The sequence below is a fragment of the Symphalangus syndactylus genome, chromosome 14 (genome assembly GCF_028878055.3).
Source record: "Symphalangus syndactylus isolate Jambi chromosome 14, NHGRI_mSymSyn1-v2.1_pri, whole genome shotgun sequence".
Taxonomy (NCBI): domain Eukaryota; kingdom Metazoa; phylum Chordata; class Mammalia; order Primates; family Hylobatidae; genus Symphalangus; species Symphalangus syndactylus.
Window position 1 is genome coordinate 117429340 of NC_072436.2, and position 21145 is coordinate 117450484.

A 21145-nucleotide genomic window follows, 5' to 3' on the forward strand; every position below is an offset into this window, starting at 1 on the left:
TAGTGCCGGGCGCCTGTAATCCCAGCTACTCAGGAGGCTGAGGCAGGACAATTGCTTGAACCTGGGAGGCGGAGGTGCAGTGAGCCAAGATCGCACCACGGCACTCCAGCCTGGGCAACAAGAGCGAAACTCCGTCTCAAAAAAAAAAAAAAAAAAAAAAAAACCCACAGGCCCAGTGTCCTCCATCAGGGACGGGGGCTGCAGAGGGGCCGCGCTGCCGTCCTACCCGCCATGCAGCCTGATTCTTGGTTCCAGGTACATCCACCGGCCCTGCCTGCAGGTGATCGAGGCCATGCTGGTGGCCGCCGTCACGGCCACAGTCGCCTTCGTGCTGATCTACTCGTCACGGGATTGCCAGCCCCTGCAGGGGGGCTCCATGTCCTACCCGCTGCAGGTGGGAGGCTGGGCCCGGGCGGGGTCCAGTAGGCAGGGCAGCCACAGGGCGGGGTCCAGCAGGCACGGCAGCCACAGGGCGGCCTCCAGGAGCCTCGCTTAGGCCACGGGAGGAGGGCTGCCCACCCCACCGAGTTCCAGAAGCGCACAGGCTGGCGTATCTCAAAGAGGATTAGTCCTGTCCACCCAGATCTCAGAGGAGGCCAGGTGTCTGCTGAGGTGCCAGGGGAATGGGCGGTGGTATGGGGGCCAGAGGCTCCCCCCAGTCCTCTTCCCAGAATGGCAGCCTGATGGGGCGAGCCTTAGAAGCCTGGGGGCACCATAGATGTGGGCCCAGGAGAAATGCAAACCTCCGTCCACACCTGGGCCTGTGCCTGGTGCTCACGGCTCACCACAGTCCGTGTGTCCGTCCGCACTGTGATACGGTTGCTCTGGAAAGCTCTGCGCTTAGAGGAACCACACATGAGGTCACGCAGCGTAGCCCCGTTAACATGAAGCATCCAGAACAAGAAGAGCCTAGAGGCCCAGCAGACTAGTGGGTGCCGCAGCAGGGGTGGGCAGGATGGGATGGGACAGGTGTGAACCGTTAGAGGCGTGGGAGACCTGGGGCGGTGGGATTGACCAGCCTTGCTACACTCTGCTCCAGCCACGTGGACAACATCCCCTGTGCTACTGGAGCCCGGGAGGCTCTGGGCCTGTGGCGCCGGGGCGCCAACAGCCTCTTTTAGGAGCTCATGTGAGCGCCTGGGCCCACCTTCCCCGGCACCAGGGATGGACGGCGTCCCAGCCCATGGTCCTGCTGACCCACCCCTAGGGCTGGACATGGCCCCCTGCTGGGCCTAGGCCGTGTGTGTCCTCCTTCCCCTCTGTGACCGTGGCCTGGGCCGTGTGTGTCCTCCTTCCCCTCTGTGACCGTGGCCCTGACCCGATGGCGGGATCGTGTGTTTCGCACCTGATGCTGGCCAGGCACAGGGTACACGGCCTCTCACGGTGACACCAGGTTTGTGCCTGCAGCCCATCAGCCCGTCTCCCCTCCCAACGTGTGCTCTCTCCCGACCCCACAGCTCTTCTGTGCAGATGGCGAGTACAACTCCATGGCTGCGGCCTTCTTCAACACCCCGGAGAAGAGTGTGGTGAGCCTCTTCCACGACCCGCCAGGTGTGTGTGGGCGGTGCCGCCCGGCAGGCCCTGGGATCAGGGCCTGGGTGATGCCTTCTGGCTGAGTGTCCCCTGTGGGCTGAGGTTGCAGCGCTGGGCTGGGGGGTCATCCCTATCATGGGTCATAGCAGGGACTCACTCCTGTAATCCCAGCACTTGGAGAGACCAAGGCAGAAGGATAACTTGAGCCTAGGAGGTTAAGACCAGCCTGGGCAACTTAGCGAGACTCTGTCTTTGCCAAAAAAGCAAAATTATCCAGCCAGGGTGGTGCACCCACAGTCCCAGGGACTTGGGAGGCTGGGTCAGGAGGATTGCTTGAGCCCAGAATGTTGAGGCCGCAATGAGCTGTGATTACATCACTGCATACGAGCCTGGGTGACAGAGCGAGACCCTCTCTCAAAAAACAAAAAACCCAGCCTGGTGACCCCCACACCAAGGCCATGGCCTGTCCTCGCTCGACCATGAGTGTTGCACGGAAGCGCAGACCGTGACCTTGGAGTGCCGGCCTTTCACCTCTGCAATCGTGTCCCTGGCGGCCTTACCCGCCCTGCACGCAGTACAATGCCGCCTGCTCCAGGAAAAGAACCCCAGGCATGGGGGACACCCTCTTCCCGGAGCCAGGTTGCAAGCTGCACCACGATGCCCACCCATGGAGTCTAGACCTGGCGCTGCTAGACCCAGCTGGGCCGCCCACCTGGACGAGGCTCCTGCTGCTGCTGGCATCGGCCCCGCAGAGCCTCTTCCCCTGTGGCCTCCCCATGGGATCCTTTTAGCCTTTCTGGTTCCCAGGGAGGCTGAGAACAGGGAGCCTTCTGGGGACCGCTGGGCTCCTGGAAGGTGACTGTGAGGCCCAAGACTGGGCAGCGGGGCAGGGCGGTCCTGCGGAGGGCGGGAGTCGTGGAGGCCCCGTCAGCGCCTCTTCTCTCCTAGGCTCTTACAACCCCCTGACCCTTGGCCTGTTCACGCTGGTCTACTTCTTCCTGGCCTGCTGGACCTACGGGCTCACGGTGTCTGCCGGGGTCTTCATCCCATCCCTGCTCATCGGGGCTGCCTGGGGCCGGCTGTTTGGGATCTCCCTGTCCTACCTCACGGGGGCGGCGGTGAGTGGGGCCGGAGGGGAGGCTGGGGGGCCCTGCAGCTGAGCCTGGTCTTGCAGCATCGCGAGCCGGAGCAGAAGTCCCAGGGCAGGATAAAAGTGTTGCACCTCGCATGGTTCACGGGCCGTGGGCGTTGTCCTCGCGTGGTTCACGGGCCGTGGGTGTTGTCCTGCTGTGGTGGCAGCACGTGTACTGTGGCAGCGCAGCCCGTGTGTGGAGTCTGGACCAGGCGAAGGTAGGGGGCGGAGGCTCGTGTCCTCATTCTTGAGAACATGATAGAAAGCATAGGTGATTCTGGCCGGGCGCGGTGGCTCACGCCTGTAATCCCAGCACTTTGGGAGGCCGAGGCGGGCGGATCACGAGGTCAGGGGATCGAGACCATGGTGAAACCCCGTCTCTACTAAAAATACAAAAAATTAGCCGGGCGTGGTGGCGGGCGCCTGTAGTCCCAGTTACTCCGCAGGCTGAGGCCGGAGAATGGTGTGAACCTGGGAGGTGGAGCTTGCTGTGAGCCGAGATCACGCCACTGCACTCCAGCCTGGGCAACAGAGCGAGACTCCGTCTCAAAAAAAAAAAAAAAAAAAAAAGCATAGGTGATTCTGGGCTGCTGCAGAGCTGTTTCTAGGCTCCATGGGGTGGATGCCCGGCCAGGGCTGCTCTCTGTGAGGCGGGGGCCAGAGAGCGGCATACGCTGCCCTCCAGACCTTGGCCTCCGCAGGCCTGCCTTCTCTGCCTGCCTCCGCTGGGGCTGGGTTCCCTTGTACGTTTTCTGTTTCTCATTTCAGTCGCTTAAATAAGACTGAAAACCTGTAAGAGGCCCTGGCAGGAAGCCCCCGGCCATGCTTGTCAGCCCCGGCAGGAAGCGCCCACTCCTGCTCCCCAGACCCCTGTGCTCTGCCCATCTCCCTCCACACAAGAGTTTGGTTTGGTTTGATTTTTAAAATTGAAACATGATTCAAATACCGTAAAACTCATCGTTTTAAAGAGGACAAATCAGCGGCGTTTCTCACGTTCATGAGGCAGTGCGGCCGTCACTACCACTTCTAGAATGTTCTGTCACCCCAGAATGGAAACCCTGTGCCCGCCGACACTCATGCCCCGCTTTCCCTGACTCCAGCCCTGGCAGCCAGTGGGTCCTCCGGTCTCTAGCTTTGCCTGCCCTTGATGTTGCCTCTACGTGGAGTCGCCATCTGCGGCCGCCGTGCCTGGGTTCTGTGGCTGAGCCTAATGTTCCCGGGGCTCTCTGTGTCCTGTGTGCTGGAATTTCACTCCTCATGCTGAGCGGCGCTCCCTAGTTGGCCTGAGCTGCTGCATGGTGACTGTGCCCTCTGCACCCTCCATGCCTGCCACTCCCCTGTTACTCAGGTGCCGAGTGCCTGGTTCAGGCCAAGGGTGCAGCCTCTGCTGCAGGGTGTACTGTGCTAGGTCGTTCTGTGTGTGTGTACGCAGCCACGGGGTTCATTCCTGGCTGTGGGGCTGCGGGGCAGGGCCTCCTCCGTCTGTGTATCTTGGTGGGTTTGGGCCAGCCACCACACTGACACCTCCTCCATGTCACCTCCCGCAGATCTGGGCCGACCCCGGCAAATACGCCCTGATGGGAGCTGCTGCCCAGCTGGGTACGTCCTGGCTCTTGCCCGATGGGTGGGGGGCTCCACGGGGTCTGGAGGGGGCCGTGGCTGCCCTTGCGGGGCTAGGGTCTGGGGGCAGGTGGATGGGATGGGTGCTGCACGGAGAAGGCGGTGGCCACGTGACCCTGAGCCGGGAGGGTGGACGTGCTGGGGTTCACGATGGCTCCCGCAGGCGGGATCGTGCGGATGACCCTGAGCCTGACGGTCATCATGATGGAGGCCACCAGCAACGTGACCTACGGCTTCCCCATCATGCTGGTGCTCATGACCGCCAAGATCGTGGGCGACGTCTTCATCGAGGTGTGCCGGGGCCTCGAAGCCTCACCCTGAGAGTGTGGGTGCTGCCGTAGGGGAGGGGCCCCTGTGAGCCTCCAAACAGCCGGTCCCCAAGGGGTGGGCTCAGGGTTTCTGGGGGCGGCCTCTGGGCTCCCAGGGGTAGGCTCGGGGCTCCAGGGATGGGTGTGGGCTCCTAAAGCCCTGTGTTCCCGCCCCGCCCGCAGGGCCTGTATGACATGCACATTCAGCTGCAGAGTGTGCCCTTCCTGCACTGGGAGGCCCCGGTCACCTCACACTCGCTCACTGCCAGGTACAGCGCCCGGGACAGCTGTGGGTGGGGAGGGTGTCCAGCGGCCTCTTGTCGCACAGGGGCAGGGTGCACGGCTTGCGGGCTGCAGGCAGCCCCGCATTACCTGTCCAGTGGCTTCACACCTCACCAGCCGACAGGGGTGACTGTGGGAGTTGGTGGCGTGTGACGGGTGTGTGTGGCCGGGCTCCTCTGGCAGGGAGGTGATGAGCACACCAGTGACCTGCCTGAGGCGGCGTGAGAAGGTCGGCGTCATTGTGGACGTGCTGAGCGACACGGCGTCCAATCACAACGGCTTCCCCGTGGTGGAGCATGCCGATGACGCCCAGGTACCGGGCACCCCATAGACCAGGTTCCGCCCACGTGACCTCTGTCGAGTCCAGTGGTGGGAAGCACATGGCGAGGTTCGCAGGATGGGGAAGCTGCACGTTTGGGTGCCCTGGCGGTTCCAGGAGTGCCGGGAGCTGAGTGTGCAGCCACGGAGGGCCGTGTGGGTGCTGAGGCTGGGCGGGGCTGTGACCTGGCAGGGTCTTGAGGTCAGCACATGGGCTGAGAGCCGCGGCACTGGGGGCCATGACTTTGTCAGGAGGCCCTGACAGGACACACAGCCTGGCCACTGCTGTGTGTCCTTTAGACGTGGACACTGGGGATTTGGAGGTTGGTTTTTATTGGGACCCAGTGGGGCTGCATCTGCCCTGCAGCAAAGCCACCATCCCTGGGCCCTTGGCTTTTCTGCTGTGCATGGTCAGGCCCCGCTACCCTGTCGCCGATCCTTGGGTCCCGTGGCATTGTGCACGTGGAATGCCATGGCGAGGCTGGTGCAAGCAGGTGGCCATTGACACGGGGCCCACGCCCAGATGGGACATCTGGCTGGAACAGGGTCAGAGCGGGTCCCGACACAGCATTCCAGCACAGCCTTCCACCCCTGGGCCTGTGGCCCTGACCGCAGGCCTGTCTTGCAGCCTGCCCGGCTCCAGGGCCTGATCCTGCGCTCCCAGCTCATCGTTCTCCTAAAGCACAAGGTGCGTGCCAGGCTCCAGGCCGTCGGGCGGGTGGGAGCCCCAGGGGGTGCTGCCCGGGTGCCTGACACAGGGCTCTGCCGCCTGCAGGTGTTTGTGGAGCGGTCCAACATGGGCCTGGTGCAGCGGCGCCTGAGGCTGAAGGACTTCCGCGACGCCTACCCGCGCTTCCCGCCCATCCAGTCCATCCATGTGTCCCAGGATGAGCGGGAGTGCACCATGGACCTCTCTGAGTTCATGAACCCCTCCCCCTACACGGTGCCCCAGGCATGTGCAGGGCCTGGGCGCAGGGCCTGGGACTGAGCAGCAGGGGGTGGGGTCCAGAACCTTGGGGAGGGGCGGTCGGGAGGGCCACAGCGGGGAGGACTCAGTGACTCTGTCTCCTGTGAAGGGCCTGGCAGGCTTTAGGCCACAGAGCCGAAGTCAAGGGGCTGAGCAGGCTGGCCAGACGGGCGTGGGGGCTCAGGACGTGCCTGGACGCCGTGGTAGGGGGTGCAGGGAGCCTGCCTCTGCCGTGTGGGCGGTCACTGACGGCTGTGCCCCTGCTGCAGGAGGCGTCGCTCCCACGGGTGTTCAAGCTGTTCCGGGCCCTGGGCCTGCGGCACCTGGTGGTAGTGGACAACCGCAATCAGGTGAGCGAGGGCGGTGGGGGTGCAGGCATGCCGCTCAGGGCTCCCCTCTGCCTGCTGCCTGTGCTTACTCTCAGCTCCCGGCTGGGGACAGGAGGCACGGGACCCAGCACTGAGTCGGCCCATGCCCCATGGCTGCACCCCTCCCCAGCTCCGTGCTCAGCTCGGGGGCTGTGTTGAAGCCCCCAGGGCCCCCAGCCTGTGCTGCCCCAGCCACATGCAAGGCAGGGATCTCCACAGGCGGCGGGAGCCGACCCGTGCGTCACTGTGGCCTGGCCTTGTCGTGCAGGTTGTCGGGTTGGTGACCAGGAAGGACCTCGCCAGGTACCGCCTGGGAAAGGGAGGCTTGGAGGAGCTCTCGCTGGCCCAGACGTGAGGCCCAGCCCTGCCCATGGTGGGCACCAGCGCTGGCACCCCGGCCCCTCTGCACTTCCTCCCGGAGTCACTGGTTTCTCGGCCCAAACCATGCTCCCCAGCAGTGGCAATGGCGAGCAGCCTGCAGCTGGGCGGGCAGGCGGCAGGCGTGGAACTGACCCTCTCGCGGGACTGACCCTGTTGTGGGCAGTGGTCTCCCCCCTCGGCGCCTCCTTGTGCAGGCCCAGTCTCCGCTCTCCTCGTCTAGGTTTCTTTACCTCCAGGGATCAGCTGTGTGTGTGTGACCTCCCTACCGGGCTGTCGGCCTCTTGGGAGCCAGCGGCAGGGCCGGCACCTGCGTGCCTGTGCCCGTGTGCGTGAGACAGAGCCCTCGACTCTGCTGCTGCCCCGAGGGCTGCCCTGCCCTGGAAGGGGGCCCCTCTGCCTCCACACCAGTGGAGTCTTCGAGACTTGGGAGCTGCTTGGCCTCATTTTCAGCCATGAGCAGACGGCCTGTGGTCCCTGGGCCTGAGCCACGGACTCGTAGCAGCAGGGTTTGGAGGCCGGGACCGCCCCGGAGAGCAGCTTCCCAGTGGCACCACAGAGGAGCCCCATGTGCACTCCCCGGCCTGCATCCGGCTTGGGCACACAGGCCCAGAGGACTGGGGTGACGGGCCCTGTGCTGTGATGTTGAGAGCTGAGAAAAACCTCCAAGGCCCTGAGCCCCATGCCCAGCCCTGCCTTGGTCCCCCAACCCCCAGAGCTTGGAGTCTGGGCCCCCACCCGGCCCTGCCTTGGTCCCTGAGCCTCAGAGCGTCGAGTTGCTGCCCTGTGGACACTGGCTGGGAAGGCAGGTCTTCCCCCAGCACATGGGGACCCCGGCCTCGGGGGTGCCCTCCCTACCCTGTCCCTGCCAGCCACCAAGTGCAAGTGCAGCAGGGGCCGGCCTCCTGCCGGCCTCAGGACACCTGGCCCAGCACAGGTGGCTAGAAGGGCCGGTGGGCACTGGGGCCGAGAAGCCCCCCCTGACCACCTGAGGGCCCCTGGGAGGCTCCTCTAGCCTGGCTGGGCTGTGTCTGGGGCCGCCACAGGGCCCTTCACAGGGCATTAGAGGCAACTTTAGTGTCCCTGTTAGAGCAACACGGGTCCCTCCATGGGGGGGAGGGGCTGGGTGCGGCCCCCTGCCGTGTATTTCCTCCCCAGGGAGTGGGGCTTCCCCAGGAGCTGACGCCACACCCCCTCCTTAGCCCTCACAGGGCCCCAAGGCGTCCGAGTGTGTTGGGTCTGAACGCGTGAAATAAAGAAATCCTCTCAGCCTGCCTTTGCCTGCATCATCCATCCCACCCCACCCAGACCACGTCCAACAGCCTGGGACTTTCGGGACCCTGAGGTTGGGGCACTGTGTGGAGTGAGACAGGCGTGAAAGACAGCGGCTGTGGCCACCCAGGGCACCAGCCACATCCTCTTCCTCATCCCCGCCCCTCAGCCTCCCTCCTGGGGGCCTCTGGCTCCTGGCTGGTGGGTCTGGGGGACAAGGCAGAGGCGCTCCAGGTGGAGGGGGGCGGGGGTGGGGCCGGGGTGCCCACCCTGCAGTGATGCAAGAAGAAAATTCCCGGGCCTGAGTCGGCGCCGGAAGCTCCGGTCTGGGTTTCTCTCACGGTGGTCCTGTACTGAGGACCTGGAAATGATCATATTTTGAATATATTCGGTTAAATAAAGTCAGCGTTTAGGATTCACATCGCTGCTTCTTGCCTTTTAATGGGGCTGCTGAGCAAGAATGGGGTTCCCGTGGAGCCCGGCTGTGCCCCTCATCCCGATGGCGCTGCCCAGGCCTCGGGCTCTGCTCTCTTCTCGGGCACGGGCCTGGCTGTGTCTGGGGTGCCCGGGGGCTCTCGGCCTGCCTGCTCCTGGCGTCCCTCCCTCCTGCCCAGGCCTGGTCAGGGCCTCCTTCCCCTCCCTCAGCAGCTAAAGGAAGTCCCCTTTGCCAGAGGACACGTGTCTGCACCCCCTCGGGAGTGGGGACCCTCAGATCCATCCAGAAGCAGGCAGTTGGGGGGTGCCTGCAGGAGTGGGAGAGCTGAGGGCTAGAGTTCCACTGGCATTCGGGCTGTGAAGCCATGAGTTTCTGGGGAGAGAAGGAAGGTTCCGGAACAGCCCACTGCCCCACACCTGCCTCCCTGGGGACCCTGGGAAGGCAGCCAGACGAGGGCAGCAGCTTGTCCCTCAAGGCCCAGAGCTCTCACGGGACTTCCTCTGGCTCCTGATCCTGGCCTGTGCCCAGCTCTGGGCAACCTCAGAGGCCCCGGGCCCAGGCTACAGCCGCAGGCAGGGTGGATGGTGCAGCCCAGCAGCCATGTCAGGTGAGCCAGAGCCGAGGGCGGAGTGGAGGAGCGGGGCCCAGGGAGGGGCCTGCCACAGGTGTGAGGGTGGGGACCGCTCTGCTTCTGACCTCAGGCTCCCTCCAGCTCGCTGCGTGGGGCGCTGCCTTGTTCCTGCTGCCCAGTGCTGTGTGTCTTCAGGCAGGGCCCCGGACTTCTCTGAGCCAAGCCCATCTGGATCCTGTGTGACCCAAGGAGACGTGTTGAGCTCTGGGTGGTGGGCGAGGGTCCTGCGGGGGTTTGGGGCCTTGCTCCCGTAAGCTCCAGTGGGGGCCAGGCCCCAAGGGGCAAGCTCCCAAGACGCCTCCTTGCAGAGCCGGCCCACAGTGGCCCCTCAGGGGCATCGGCCCCTTCCCAGCTGAGCACCGTCACCCTGGAAGACCTGGGGCTCGTCCTGGCAGGAGGCCTGGCCAGCCTCGAGCCCTTGAGCCTGGAGAAGCTCTCAGAGAGGTATGAGTCCAGCCACCCGACATCCACGGCCTCTGTCCCCGAGCAGGACACTGCCAAGCACTGGAACCAGCTGGAACAGTGGTGAGCCCTGCGGGGGGCGCTGGGGCGGGAGGACTACGCCGCCGCCGCCGCTGCCTCCGCCTCCACAGCGGGCACCGCCAGACTCGCCCACTCTGGCCCCGGCCAGGGTGGTGGAGCTGCAGGGTGGTGGAGGTGGCCTGCCTGCGGGAGCACAAGCAGCGCTGTGAGCGCGCCACGCGGAGCCTGCTGTGGGAGCTGCTCCAGGTGCGGGGCCCGCGTGCAGCTGCAGGGCTCAGAGCTGAGGCAGTTGCAGCAGGAGGCGCGGCCGGCGGCCCAGGCCCCCGAGAAGGAGGCGCCGGAGGTGAGCGGCTCCCCTACCCACAGGTCGAGCTGCCCCTTTCCTGGGTGTTGGGGACAGCTGCTCCTGGGCCTGAGACCAGCTCACCCCTGCCGCCCAGGCCCAGGGCTCCCAGGGGCCAGTGGTGCCGGAGCTGGATGGACTCCAGGGGCAGGTGCCAGACCCAGGCCTAGGTCCAGCCCACAGCCTCCTCTTCCTCCTCACAGTTCTCTGGTCTCCAGAACCAGATGCAGGCCCTGGACAAAAGGTACCCCCCACACACCCAGGGGCACAGGCCCAGGGCGGGGAGGCGGTGGCGAGAAAGCAGCAGCAGGTGCTGTGGGGGGTCCACATCTCCCGCGGGGTGTCACTGGAGTAAGGGATACACATCCAGGTCCAGCTAGAAAGGGGTGGGTTTATACGTGCCTGGGTGGCCTTCAGCGGCCCAGGAAAGCCATGGGAGGTGGCCACAGGGGCCCCTTGGCCAGACCCACAGCCCCCAGAGGCTGCTCAGCCCGCCTGGGCCTCTCGGGAGTGGCTTGTTGTGTCCCAGGCTGGTGGAGGTCCGGGAATCCTTGACTCATCTCAGGAGGAGGCAGGTGCAACAGGAGGCAGAGAGAAGGGGCGCCAAGCAAGAGGCCGGCCTCAGGTGGGCACCCACCGCCAGCGGCTGGCTCCGGAGCTTGCATGGGGTCATTTGAGAGTCCCTGGCTGAGCCAAGACACAGGTCCGCCTGCCGTGTGTCCCCAGTAACCCAGCGGGGCACCCACCCTCGGTGCCGAGCGTGCTGGGAAGCCTGGGCCTGCTGCAGACCCTCCGTGGGGAAGACTCGCAGCAGTCCTTCCCTGCCACCAGTGCTATGTTTCCCGTTCCTCTGTTTTCCGGGGGGCAGGGGGCGGGGGTCGTGCACCTCCTGCCTTGCCAGCCTGTGGGTCACCCTCACCCTGCTGGACCCTCCGGCCAGCTGGGCTGGTGTGACCACAGCCGATTTCTCTAGGCTAGCCAAGCTGACCGACTTGCTGCAGCAGGGCCGGGAGGTGGCCTGCGGCGCCCTGCAGGAAAACCAGGAGGACAGCAGCCGAGGGTGGACCTGGAGGTGGCCAGGATGCAGGTACCAGCAGGCCCAGCCTTCTGGGGGGCCGCCCAGAGGGCTGAGGAGGAGACCCCAACCTTCTCGGCCTGTGCCGTCCAATACAGCGGCCGTTCACCACGTAGCTGTGTCCATTGAAATCAGCTACAATTGTAAACAATTTAAAACTCAGTTCCTCAGCCACACATGCTCCATTTCAAAAGCTCAGGCGGGTCGCACGCAGTGGCTCACGCCCATAATCCCAGCACTTTGGGAGGCTGAGGCAGGCAGGTCACAAGGTCAGGAGTTCAAGACCAGCCTGGCCAACATGGTGAAACCCCGTCTCTACTAAAAATACAAAAAATTATCCGGGTGTGGTGGTGTGCGCCTGTAATCCCAGCTACTCGGGAGGCTGAGGCAGGAGAATCGCTTGAATCCGGCAGGAGGAGGTTGCAGTGAGCCGAGATCTCGTCAGTCCAGCCTGGTGATAGAGTGAGACTCCAAAAAAACAAAACAAAACAAAAAAACAAAAGCTCAGGCCATGTGCAGTGGCACACGCCTGTAAATCCCAGCACTTTGGGAATCTGAGGCAGGAGGATCGCTTGAGCCTGGGAAGTCAAGACCAGCCTGAGCAACACAGCAAGACCTCATCTCAAAAAAAAAAGCTCAGTCGTCACGTGGGGCCCGCAGCTGCAGACCGGGCGTTCTTCATCCCAGGAAGCTGCCTGTGTCCTGCCGCCTCCATCCTTCCCCACACAGCTAGCGCCTGTCTGGATCAACAGATCGCAGCACCGAAGCCCCTTCCACGGCCACTGTCAGGCTCCACCTTTCCCTGCACACAAAGCGGAGTTCACCTTCTTTGAGGACACAAGTTCCTAGAAGCCAGGGTCCCACCCACGGGGCTGGAGCGGCTCCTCCTCCCGCTGTGGCCTTAGCAGGGGCCTCTGCTATGGGTGGGGAGGGGACGGGCAGCTGCACATTTCAGCAGCCCAGGTCCGAGCTCCACAAATAGAGACCGGGGACTGCAGCCAGCCCCCGTGCGCATCAGGCAGTACGCTGGGTGCGGGGCCGGGACTGCCGGGGCACCCCAGCTGCCACCCACATAGCTCCGCTGCCCGGAGCCGGCAGCCTCCCTCTCGCTGCCCTTTAGGAAGTTATTGAGTGGCTGTGTGGAGCAGGCAGAGGTGCTGGGCTGAGGATTCCCGAGGTGCCAGGTGTCGGGGAGCTGCCACTCGTGAGGGCATCTGCCTTTCCCTGAGTCTGGGTGTCTGAGTGCTCTCTAGGGCCAGAGGCAGCAAAGCCAGGCCAACACTCGTTTTTTGTTTTGAGACAGGGTATTGCCTGGTTGTTTAGGCTGGAGCGTGGTGCTGCCATCACAGCTCACTGCAGCCTCAAGCCCCCAGGCTCAAGAGATCCTCCTGCCTCAGCCTTCCCCGTAGCTGAGACTGGGGGCGCATGCCACCATGCCTGGCTAATTTTTTTTTTTTTTTTTTGAGACGGAGTCTCCCTCTGTTGCCTGGGCTAGAGTGCAGTGGCGCGATCTTGGCTCACTACAAGCTCCGCCTCCCAGGTTCACGCCATTCTCCTGCCTCAGCCTCCCAAGTAGCTGGGACTACAGGCACCCGACACCACGCCCGGCTAATTTTTTGTGTTTTTAGTAGAGATGGGGTTTCACTGTGTTAGCCAGGATGGTCTCGATCTCCTAACCTCGTGATCCACCCACCTCGGCCTCCCAAAGTGCTGGGATTACAGGCCTAAGCCACCGCGCCCAGCCCGCCTGGCTAATTTTTTGACGTTTTGTAGAGACGGGGTCTCACTGTGTTGCCCAGGCTGGTCTCAAACTCCTGAGCTCAAGTGATCCTCCTGCCTCAGCCTCCCAAAAAGTTTTCTTTTTTCTTTTCTTTTCTTTTTTCTTTTCTTTTCTTTTCTTTTCTGAGATGGAGTCTCACTCTGTTGCCCAGGCTGGAGTGCAGTGGCATGATCTCAGCTTACTGCAAGCTCCACCTCCCGGGTTCACACCATTCTCCTGCCTCAGCCTTCCGAGTAGCTGGGACTACAGGCACGCACCACCATGCCCAGCTAATTTTTTTGTATTTTTAGTAGACAGGGTTTCACCGAGTTAGCCAGGATAGTCTTGATCTCCTGACCTCGTGATCTGCCCGCCTTGGCCTCCCAAAGCGTTGGGATTTCAGGCGTGAGCCACCGCACCCGGCCTTTTTTTTTTTTTTTTTCAGACAGTCTCGCTCTGTCGCCCAGGCTGGAGTACAGTGGCGTGATCTTGGCTCACTGCAACCTCCATCTCCTGGGTTCAAGCGATTCTCCTGCCTCAGCCTCCAGAGTAGCTGGGATTACAGACAGCTGTCCATGTCTGGCTAATTTTTGTAGTTTTAGTGGAGACAGGGTTTCACCGTATTGGCCAGGCTGGTCTTGAACCTCTGACCTCAGGTGATCCACTAGCCTTGGCCTCCCAAAGTGGGAGTGAGTCATTGCGCCAGCCACTGCTTGTTTTTGTAAATAAAGTTTTATTGGCACACAGGAACATTTTTTACATGTTGTCAGTGTCTACTGTGGGGGGCTGTAACCGCTGTGCTGAGAGGGTTACAACAGAGACCCCATGAGGTTGGAACATGTACCATCTGGCTTTTTACAGAAAAATATCTACTCTGAGGTGACCTCCTGAGGGGCAGGAGGCCAGCAGGGGCTTGGGTGGAGGGCAAGTTTCCCGGGAGGCGCCTCTCTGTGGCTGACGAAGGGCCTGTGCCGCCTGCCCACCCTTTGGGTGTATGAGATGCAGGGATGGGGTCGGCTGCGCCTCCCCCTTCCCTCACCTTCGGACCCTCGGTGCGGCAGGAAAGCAGCTGTTGGGGTGGAGACAAGCCCTCAAGGCTCTGCCCAGCCCGCCTGGCTCCCCGTGCATGGGGCCACCTGCACGACACTCCTGCTTCTCTGCCGGGGCCTGGTGGCGGCTGGGGGGCCTTCCCTGGGCGGCATCGGTGGTGGGTGCCAAGTGTGTCTGGACACCACGTGAGCGTGGCCTTCTGATGCTTCACCAACCCATGCCTGGTCGGTCGTCTGGGTACAGAGTGGTCCTGCCCGCCCTGGCTTTCTTCAGGCTGAGGGTATGGCAGGCCTGGCTCAGCTGGGCTCGGGGCTTGGGGACAGCAGGGGACTCCAACTCTGATGGAGACCACAGGCAGGAGGGGGACTGGCTGCGTGTCCAGCAGAGGCTGCACACGGGACAATGTGCCTCCGCCCCAGGCCCAGGTGACCAAGCTCGGCGAAGAGGTGAACCTGCGCTTCCTGAAGAGGGAGGCCAAGCTGTGCGTGGCCCTGGAGAAGGTGGGAGCCTGCCCGCGGCCGGCCTGCTCCGCCCCCCTTCCCAGACGCAGACCTGCAGCTGACGGTGGGGTCTCCCTACAGAGAATGAAGGCCTCGGAGAGCTCGCGGCTGAGGCTGGAGGGCAGCCTGCGGGGCGAGCTGGAGAGCCGGTGGGAGAAGCTTCGGGGGCTGATGGAGGAGCGCCTGCGGGCCCTGCAGGGGCAGCATGAGGTGGAGCTGGGCAGGCGGCGGGCAGGTGGGGCCGGGGCCGGGCTGCGGGTCACAGGGCGGCCTCCACCCCTCGGCAAGAGAGCCACCTCCTGGAGCAGTGCTAGGGCCTGGATGCCGCCGTGGCCCAGCTGACCAAGTTCCTGCAGCAGAACCAGGCATCGCTGAGCTGCGTCCTGCTGGCCCAGGAGAAGGCCTGGTGGGTGTCCTGGGGCCTCAGGTGCTGTCAGGCGGGGGGACCCCGATATCCCACTCAGGAGGGGGCTGCAGTGGCCGACTCAGCAGGGAATGACCTTGCCTCCCCCGAGCAGGGTGCTCGATCCCGAGGGCTGCAGCTGGCTGGTGCGGCCCCTCTTCCCTCCTGTGGGGCCTCCTGTCCCTCGCCCAGCCTGCCCTCCCTGGGGCACTCAGGTGTGGCCATGGGGAGGGAACCCCTGTCTTGGTGGCCGTGGGGAGTGAACCCCCGTCTTGGTGGCCATGGGGAGTGAACCCGTCTTGGTGGCACTGTGACTGCATCCCATCTTCCGATCCCAGGGTCTCCTGGGAGGTTCTGGAGCCAGCAGCCAAGCTCCCCTCCCTGGCCCAGGGCTGAGGGGTGGGCAGGCTCCACTGAGGGTGTCTATGTGTCCCCAACCCCTAGGGATGCAAAGGGGCGCTTGGAGGAGAGCGGGGCTGGGGAGCTGGCCGCCTGTGTGCAGAACCTGGAGGCCGCACAGCTGGCCGGCGAGCTGGCCCGGCAGGAGACGCATGGCGAGCTGACGCTGGTGAGGGGTAGGGCAACATGTCCCCCACGGGGTCCCCCACGCACACAGGATGGGCGCTCAGCCAGGCCTCCCCACGCCCACCTGTCCCCCTGCAGCTCCGAGAGAAGAGCCAGGCTCTGGAGGCATGGGTGGCGCAGCTGGCCAGGCAGCTAAAGGAGCTGAGTGGACACATCTCCCGGCTCTGAGCAGCCGGTTCCATCTGCAGAAGCAGATGCTGTGCCTCAGCCTGTCCGAGGTGCGCCAGGCAGCAGGGGCCAGGCAGGGCTATGGGGAGTCCCCAACCCTCCGGCTCGCAGCCCACCATTGCCCCCAGGGTAGAGCCTGACAGGCCGGTCCCAAGCCTCCCATCCCATCCAGCGACTGTCCCCAGGGCCTGGGAGACCCCGAGCCCCAGAGACTCCTGTGTGGGGCAGGACAGCCGCTGAGCAGCCTCGGCCCAGCAGCCGCTGAGCAGCCTCGGCCCAGCAGCCGCTGAGCAGCCTCGGCCCAACAGCCGCTGAGCAGCCTCGGCCCAGCATCTGCAGCCCCTGAGGCCCAAGCTGGAGCCTCAGCCCACGGCTCAGCCATGCGGGCAGCTCACGGCAGGGCAGACAAGCGGCCTCCACCCCTCGTGCTCTTGTTCACTTTGTAACAGCTCTGTTGAGATGGATTCACTCCCCACACGGTTCGCCCGTGAAGGTGCACAGTCCGTGTGTCTATTCACAGTTCAGAGCATTCATCCCTCGGGAAGAACCTCAGCCCCATAAGCACTCATTCCCATCCCCACTTCCCCTCGCGACCGCCGGGCCCCTTCCTGTCTCTGGGGAGCTCATTCCCATCCCCATTTCCCCTGGTGACCGCCAGGCCCCTCCCTGTCTCGGGGGCTGCCTGTTCTGGACATTTCCACGAAACGGAGCCACGCACCCTGTGGCTGCTGCGGCAGTGACACCCATGGGCATCCCGTTTCCCGCTTCTCAGGGCCTTGTGCACAGAGCTTCATCCCTTCCACCGCGGTGTAACGTGCATTGCGTAGGCGCCGCCCCCCGGTTCCCGCTCATCCACTGACACATGAGTGCTGCTGTGAACGTGGGCGACACCCTGCGTTTCGGGGCTGGATCCCACCGGGGCCTGCCCTGCCTCCCTCGGGCACCTGTGTGGTCAGAACAGCCCCCACGGGCCCTCAGCTGCCCAGGCCTTGCCTTGGCATGTGTCTCCAGAGCGTGCCTGGCCAGGCCATCCCGGCTGCCTGCAGGCCTGTGCACAAATGTCTGAGTTGGAAGTGGAGGTGGGGGCCGCCTGCCCCCCAGAGCTCCCCGTGTCCGTCTGTCCATCTGTCTGTCTCACCTCTCTGGGCTTTGTGCCTCACTGGGCGTCTGTATCCCAGGCAAAGACCGAATGAGAAGGTGCAGAGAGGAAGTCCCTGGAGGACCTGGCCAGGTGGCAGAAGGAGGTCGCTGCACACCTGCGAGGGGTGCGGGAGAAGGTGGATGGCCTCCCCCAGCAGGTGGGCGAAGGCACAGCCAGCCTCGGTGTACTTGGGCCTTGGAGGTGGCGTGGGACCTTTCTCCCCCCACCTTGTCCTCTCCCCTCCTCCCTCTCCCTGTGCAGGCCGAGGCCAAGGCTGGCACTAGATGGCGCCTGGGGCTGCCTGCCGCTTCTGGCTCTGTGTTCAGATAGAGTGTCTCTGACAAGTGTCTGCTTCATAAGAGTGACTCGGACCTCAGGATTTCCGCTGAAGGCAAAGCCAGGTACAGCCTCCAGGGCCCTGGGAAAGGGGCAGGGGCTCTGCTGACCGTCACTGGGCTGGGCCGGTCCCCACGCTGCTCTCCACAAGCCCCCTGGTGTCACAACAGACCTGTTCCCCCTGAGCCCGGGCCCGGCCTAGCACTGGGCTCACCTGCCACCCTGGTGCAGCCTCTGAGGAGCCTCCAGCCCCTCCCTCTACCCCCCATTGGGGACTCCCACCTTCCCCACTGGAGGGGTGACAGGGCTGAGCCCCCTTGAGCCTCCTTAACCCTGTGGTGGCTGTGGGAGTGGCCTTTGTCCCCGGTCCTGGCCCTACCCCCAAGCACACCCCACAGCCAGCCCCGGCCTCTGCTGCCCACAGGGAGTCTGAGTTTGGGGCCATGCGGCAGGAGCTGGCCACACTGCTGTCATCCGTGTAGCGCTAAAGGAAGACAGCCCTGGGCAGAAGATCGCGGAGATGCAGGGCAAGCTGACCACGGTAGTCCTGGGGCTGCCTGCACCCAGCTGGGAGAGAAGGGAGCCATCGGGTTCAGACGGGGCAGCCGTGCGGACAGGCAGGACGCCCAGCCTATGGGGCATTTTCCAGCCAGCAGGAGACGCTCAGAAAACCACCTGTCGGAGGCCAGGCGGAGTGGCTTACATCTATAATCCGAGCACTTTGGGAGGCCGAGGCAGGTGGATCACCTGAGGTCAGGAATTTGAGACCCTCCTGACCAACATGGAGAAACCCCGTCTCTACTAAAAATACAAAAATTAGCCAGGCATGGTGGCGCATGGCTGTAGTCCCAGTTACTCGGGAGGCTGAGGTAGGAGAATCGCTCGAACCCGGAAGGTGGAGGTTGCGGTGAGCCAAGATTGCGCCATTGCATTCTAACCTAGGTGACAAGAGTGAAACTCTGTCTCGAACAAAACAAAACGAAACAAAAACAAAAAAGCCAGCTGTCCCTGGGCCACCTCAGCTTGTCTCAGCCTCTGGCAGTTCTAAATGGAGGCACATGCCTGGAGCCACAAGGGTGGGAACAACCCTGAGCCCTGGCCAGGTCCCCGCAGGGCCACTCTCAGGCTGCGGCTTCCTCAGCGGAGCTTGTCCTAGGCCCTGCAGTGGGGGCGAGGACCAGCGTCTCAGCGGGTGGCCCCTGCCCAACCTGTAAGCACTCAACAGCGGATATGGGGGCGCCTGTGGGGACAGCAGGACGCTGGCAGACTGGCCCTGTCCGTGCCCAAATCGGGGCCGTGTTTAGTTTCAGAACCAAATAATGAAGCTGGAAAACTGCGTCCAGGCCAACAAGACCATTCAGAACCTCAGGTTCAACACTGGGGCCCGGCTGGTGAGGACGCCCTGCCCGGCCGGCACTGCCCAGCTCCCACCCGCTCCCTCAGCCCTGCTGCCTCCCTGCCTGTGCTGCTGCAGGTGCCAGTGTCTGTCTGTCCAACTGTCTGGCAATGGGCAGGGTTACCCTGAAGATAAATGGTTTCCAGGCTCCTGGTGGGAGATAAGCGCCCTGTTTGCCGTCCCCTGCCCAGAGGTCTGGCTCCTGGGTGACACCGGTGTCCCCGTCCCACAGTGCACGCAGGAGATGGCCGCCCTGCGGGAGAGTGTGCTGCGACTGTGGAGTGAGGAGGGTCCGCGGATGCCACTGGGCAGCTGGAAGGCGCTCCCATCCCTGGCGAGGCCGCGGGTCTTCATCAAGGACATGGCGCCTGGCGAGGTGGTACCTGTGAACTGCTGGGGCGTGCACCAGGCCATGAGGTGGGCAGCAGGGATCCCGGCGAGACCTCCTGGGCCTTTGGGTCGGGGTTCGGGGCTGGGGGCCCATGGGCAGCAGGTGGGCCACAAGGGGTGGGGCGGGGGTGCAGGGGCCACATGCTGCATCTCCTGACAGGTGGCTGCGTTGGAAGGCGTCCCTCATACAGCTCAGGGCCCCGCGGAGGCCAGGAGGGGTCCCAGAGAAACCCCACAGCCAGGAGCAGATGCAGCAGCTCACACCCCCGCTCTTCATCCAGAAATAAACGTGCCGGCTTTGCACTCATTAGAGCCGAGGTTCCCTGATGCGTGCCAGGAGACAGCCTCCCCAGGGCCTGTGGGGCTGAGAGGGGTAGCGAGGTCCCGGGCAGCGGGGGTGCCCAAGCCTGGAGGGACCCAGTCCCTTGACCCCCACGACCTCCTGTCCTGCCCAAGCCCAGCCTGGCTTCAGGCTGTTGCTTTCCATGGCACTTCAGCAGCCCCTCTCCTTCCCTGCCAGAGCTCCCCGGGGTGGAAGGGGCTGGGCTGGGGCCTGCACAGAAGCATCTAGGCCTGCCCCCGCCAGGACCTGCTGTGAGCCGCCCCTGCTCAGGTTGTGAGGAGGACCCGGGGAAGCCCCCTGGACTTGGGCTCCCTGGCTCTGCCTCAGAGCCCCTCCAGCCCAGCACCCCTGCAGTGGAAGAGCTTTCCAGCATCTGGGGAGGAGGCAGCCCTTGTTTGCTGTCTCCGTTGGGCAGTGGGCCCCTCTTCCTGCCTCTCCAAGAAAGCCCTCGCTCATCCTGCGGTGGCCGGCCCTGCCGCCTGCTGCCGGGGGCTCAGGGGAGGGGCTGCAGGTTCGGGGCCGCTCAGTCCTGGGGCCTCTGTGGGGTGGGAGGGCTGGCTCGGGGGCTCTGTCCTCCACTGCCCCTTGCTGCTGACCTGCAATCTCTGGGGCTGGCCCCTCAGCCTCCCCTGGGGGCCCTGGTGGGTGGGGCCCATTGAGCTCAAGCCTCCCTTTTCTGCGGGCAGGGCTCTGGGGGTCCCTGTGCCCCTCCAAGGGCTCTGCTGGGGCTGAAGGCCAGGGCATGGCCAGGTCTGGGCACCACCCTTGCTGCTCCCGCTCCAGCCCAGCCCTGGTGACCTCTGGGTTTGCCCTGTGGTGGCTGTGAGGGACGGAGGAGGCTCTTCCCAGGAGGACGGGAGGAGAGTCCAGTGCCTTAGGGACGGCCCCGCTGCCGCCAGCTAACTCTGACCCCGGCCCCTTGCTAGGCCTCGGCTGGCTGTGCCCCTTCCAGGGTTGGGGATCCCCTGCTGGGCAGCTCAGGACAGGCCTCGGCTGACCAGCTGGCCAGCAGGTCGCTGAAGTCCGGCGTGCCAGGGTGCAGCAGGCCCAAGGGGCTAGGGGTCGGCTCCTTCCAGAAGGACGGGGGCAACTTCCTCTGGGCCATGGGGGTGATGTGGCCGTACTTCCGCTCCAGCCTCAGGCTCCAGCCGGCCGCCGCCCTGGACCCCCAGTACCGCTGCAGCCCGTAGTCAAAGAGCTCGGCCAGGGGTCCCAGGGGCTGCGCCCTGTCCCCGCTGAGGCCCGGCCTGCGCACCTGCCCTCGGGGGACCCTGGGCTCTGGGGTCTCCTCGTCCTCCAGGGACCCGCCGCGGGCCAGGCGCACCAGGTCTGCGTAGTAGAGCTCCCGGGCAGTGCTGCTGGCTGGGCGGCTGTCGGCGTAGATGTCGCAGGCATCTGGGTCCTGCCCCTTGTCCTTGCGGCCAAAGTACCGCTGGATGTCATCGCTGATGAGCTCTGAGAAGCGTAGCAGCTGCAGCGGTGTCTCAGGGCTGCTGGGACCCTGGGTGGCTGTTTCCTCCGTCGCCTCTGCCCGGCCTGAGCTCGGGAGGATCCGGCTGCAGCTCCCCAGCCCCTCGCCCTCCCCCTCCTCCTCCTCCTCCTCCTCTTCCTCCTCCGAAGTCTCTGGGGGCTCCGGATCTGAGGGCAGGAAGGGGTGGTGGCGCAGCAGGGGCAGCTGGAAGTCGCACAGGGGCCGGATCACACCAGCGGCCATCTCCGCGCGTCCCACGCTTCTGGGGCCTCCTGGGCAGCAGGCGCTGGTTGGGGAGGGAGACAGAGGGGCAGGTTCCCTGTCAGGCCTGGCCATGCCCCCGCCGCCCTCGGCTGCTGCACTCGGATCTCACACATCTGTGGCCTCCCGCAGAGACCTTCCTCAGCTCCTGGGCTCCCAGTTGCACTGTAGAGGGCACGGATTGCCACAGGAGTGA

At 64.4% G+C, this 21145-nt stretch overlaps 3 protein-coding genes across 10 annotated transcripts in view; 2 read left to right on the plus strand and 1 right to left on the minus strand.

Moving 5' to 3' along the window:
- Window positions 1-8175, plus strand: part of CLCN7 (chloride voltage-gated channel 7) — a 29313-nt gene extending 21138 nt beyond the window's left edge. For 4 of the 8 annotated variants that reach the window (XM_063618419.1, XM_063618422.1, XM_063618423.1 and 1 more), the window contains 10 exons: window positions 238-394; window positions 1458-1551; window positions 2482-2651; window positions 4213-4264; window positions 4449-4576; window positions 4777-4862; window positions 5059-5188; window positions 5822-5881; window positions 5969-6145; window positions 6430-8175. In XM_063618419.1, the coding sequence (XP_063474489.1) occupies window positions 238-394; window positions 1458-1551; window positions 2482-2651; window positions 4213-4264; window positions 4449-4576; window positions 4777-4862; window positions 5059-5188; window positions 5822-5881; window positions 5969-6145; window positions 6430-6687 (1312 nt within the window). In that variant the 3' untranslated portion in view covers window positions 6688-8175. The remainder of the gene's footprint in view (window positions 1-237; window positions 395-1457; window positions 1552-2481; window positions 2652-4212; window positions 4265-4448; window positions 4577-4776; window positions 4863-5058; window positions 5189-5821; window positions 5882-5968; window positions 6146-6429) is intronic. The other 4 variants (XM_055243130.2, XM_055243131.2, XM_055243129.2 and 1 more) reach the window with 3 other exon arrangements.
- A 444-nt stretch (window positions 8176-8619) lies between these two features.
- On the plus strand, window positions 8620-19182 carry CCDC154 (coiled-coil domain containing 154). Its single transcript, XM_055243469.2, is given in 22 exon segments — window positions 8620-8797; window positions 9000-9221; window positions 9404-9770; window positions 9893-9980; window positions 9982-10071; window positions 10275-10315; window positions 10601-10696; window positions 11045-11124; window positions 11127-11158; window positions 14375-14455; window positions 14537-14670; window positions 14748-14861; window positions 15303-15426; window positions 15522-15593; window positions 15596-15661; window positions 16790-16913; window positions 17081-17153; window positions 17513-17565; window positions 17568-17629; window positions 18393-18479; window positions 18717-18901; window positions 19035-19182. Coding segments are annotated over 22 exon segments (2496 nt in total). The 3' UTR covers window positions 19162-19182.
- A 957-nt stretch (window positions 19183-20139) lies between these two features.
- PERCC1 (proline and glutamate rich with coiled coil 1) lies at window positions 20140-20945 on the minus strand. Its single transcript, XM_055243152.2, has one exon. It carries the CDS (start codon window positions 20929-20931, stop codon window positions 20140-20142), a length of 792 nt encoding a protein of 263 aa, XP_055099127.2. The 5' UTR covers window positions 20932-20945.
- Between the last annotated feature and the right edge of the window lie 200 nt (window positions 20946-21145).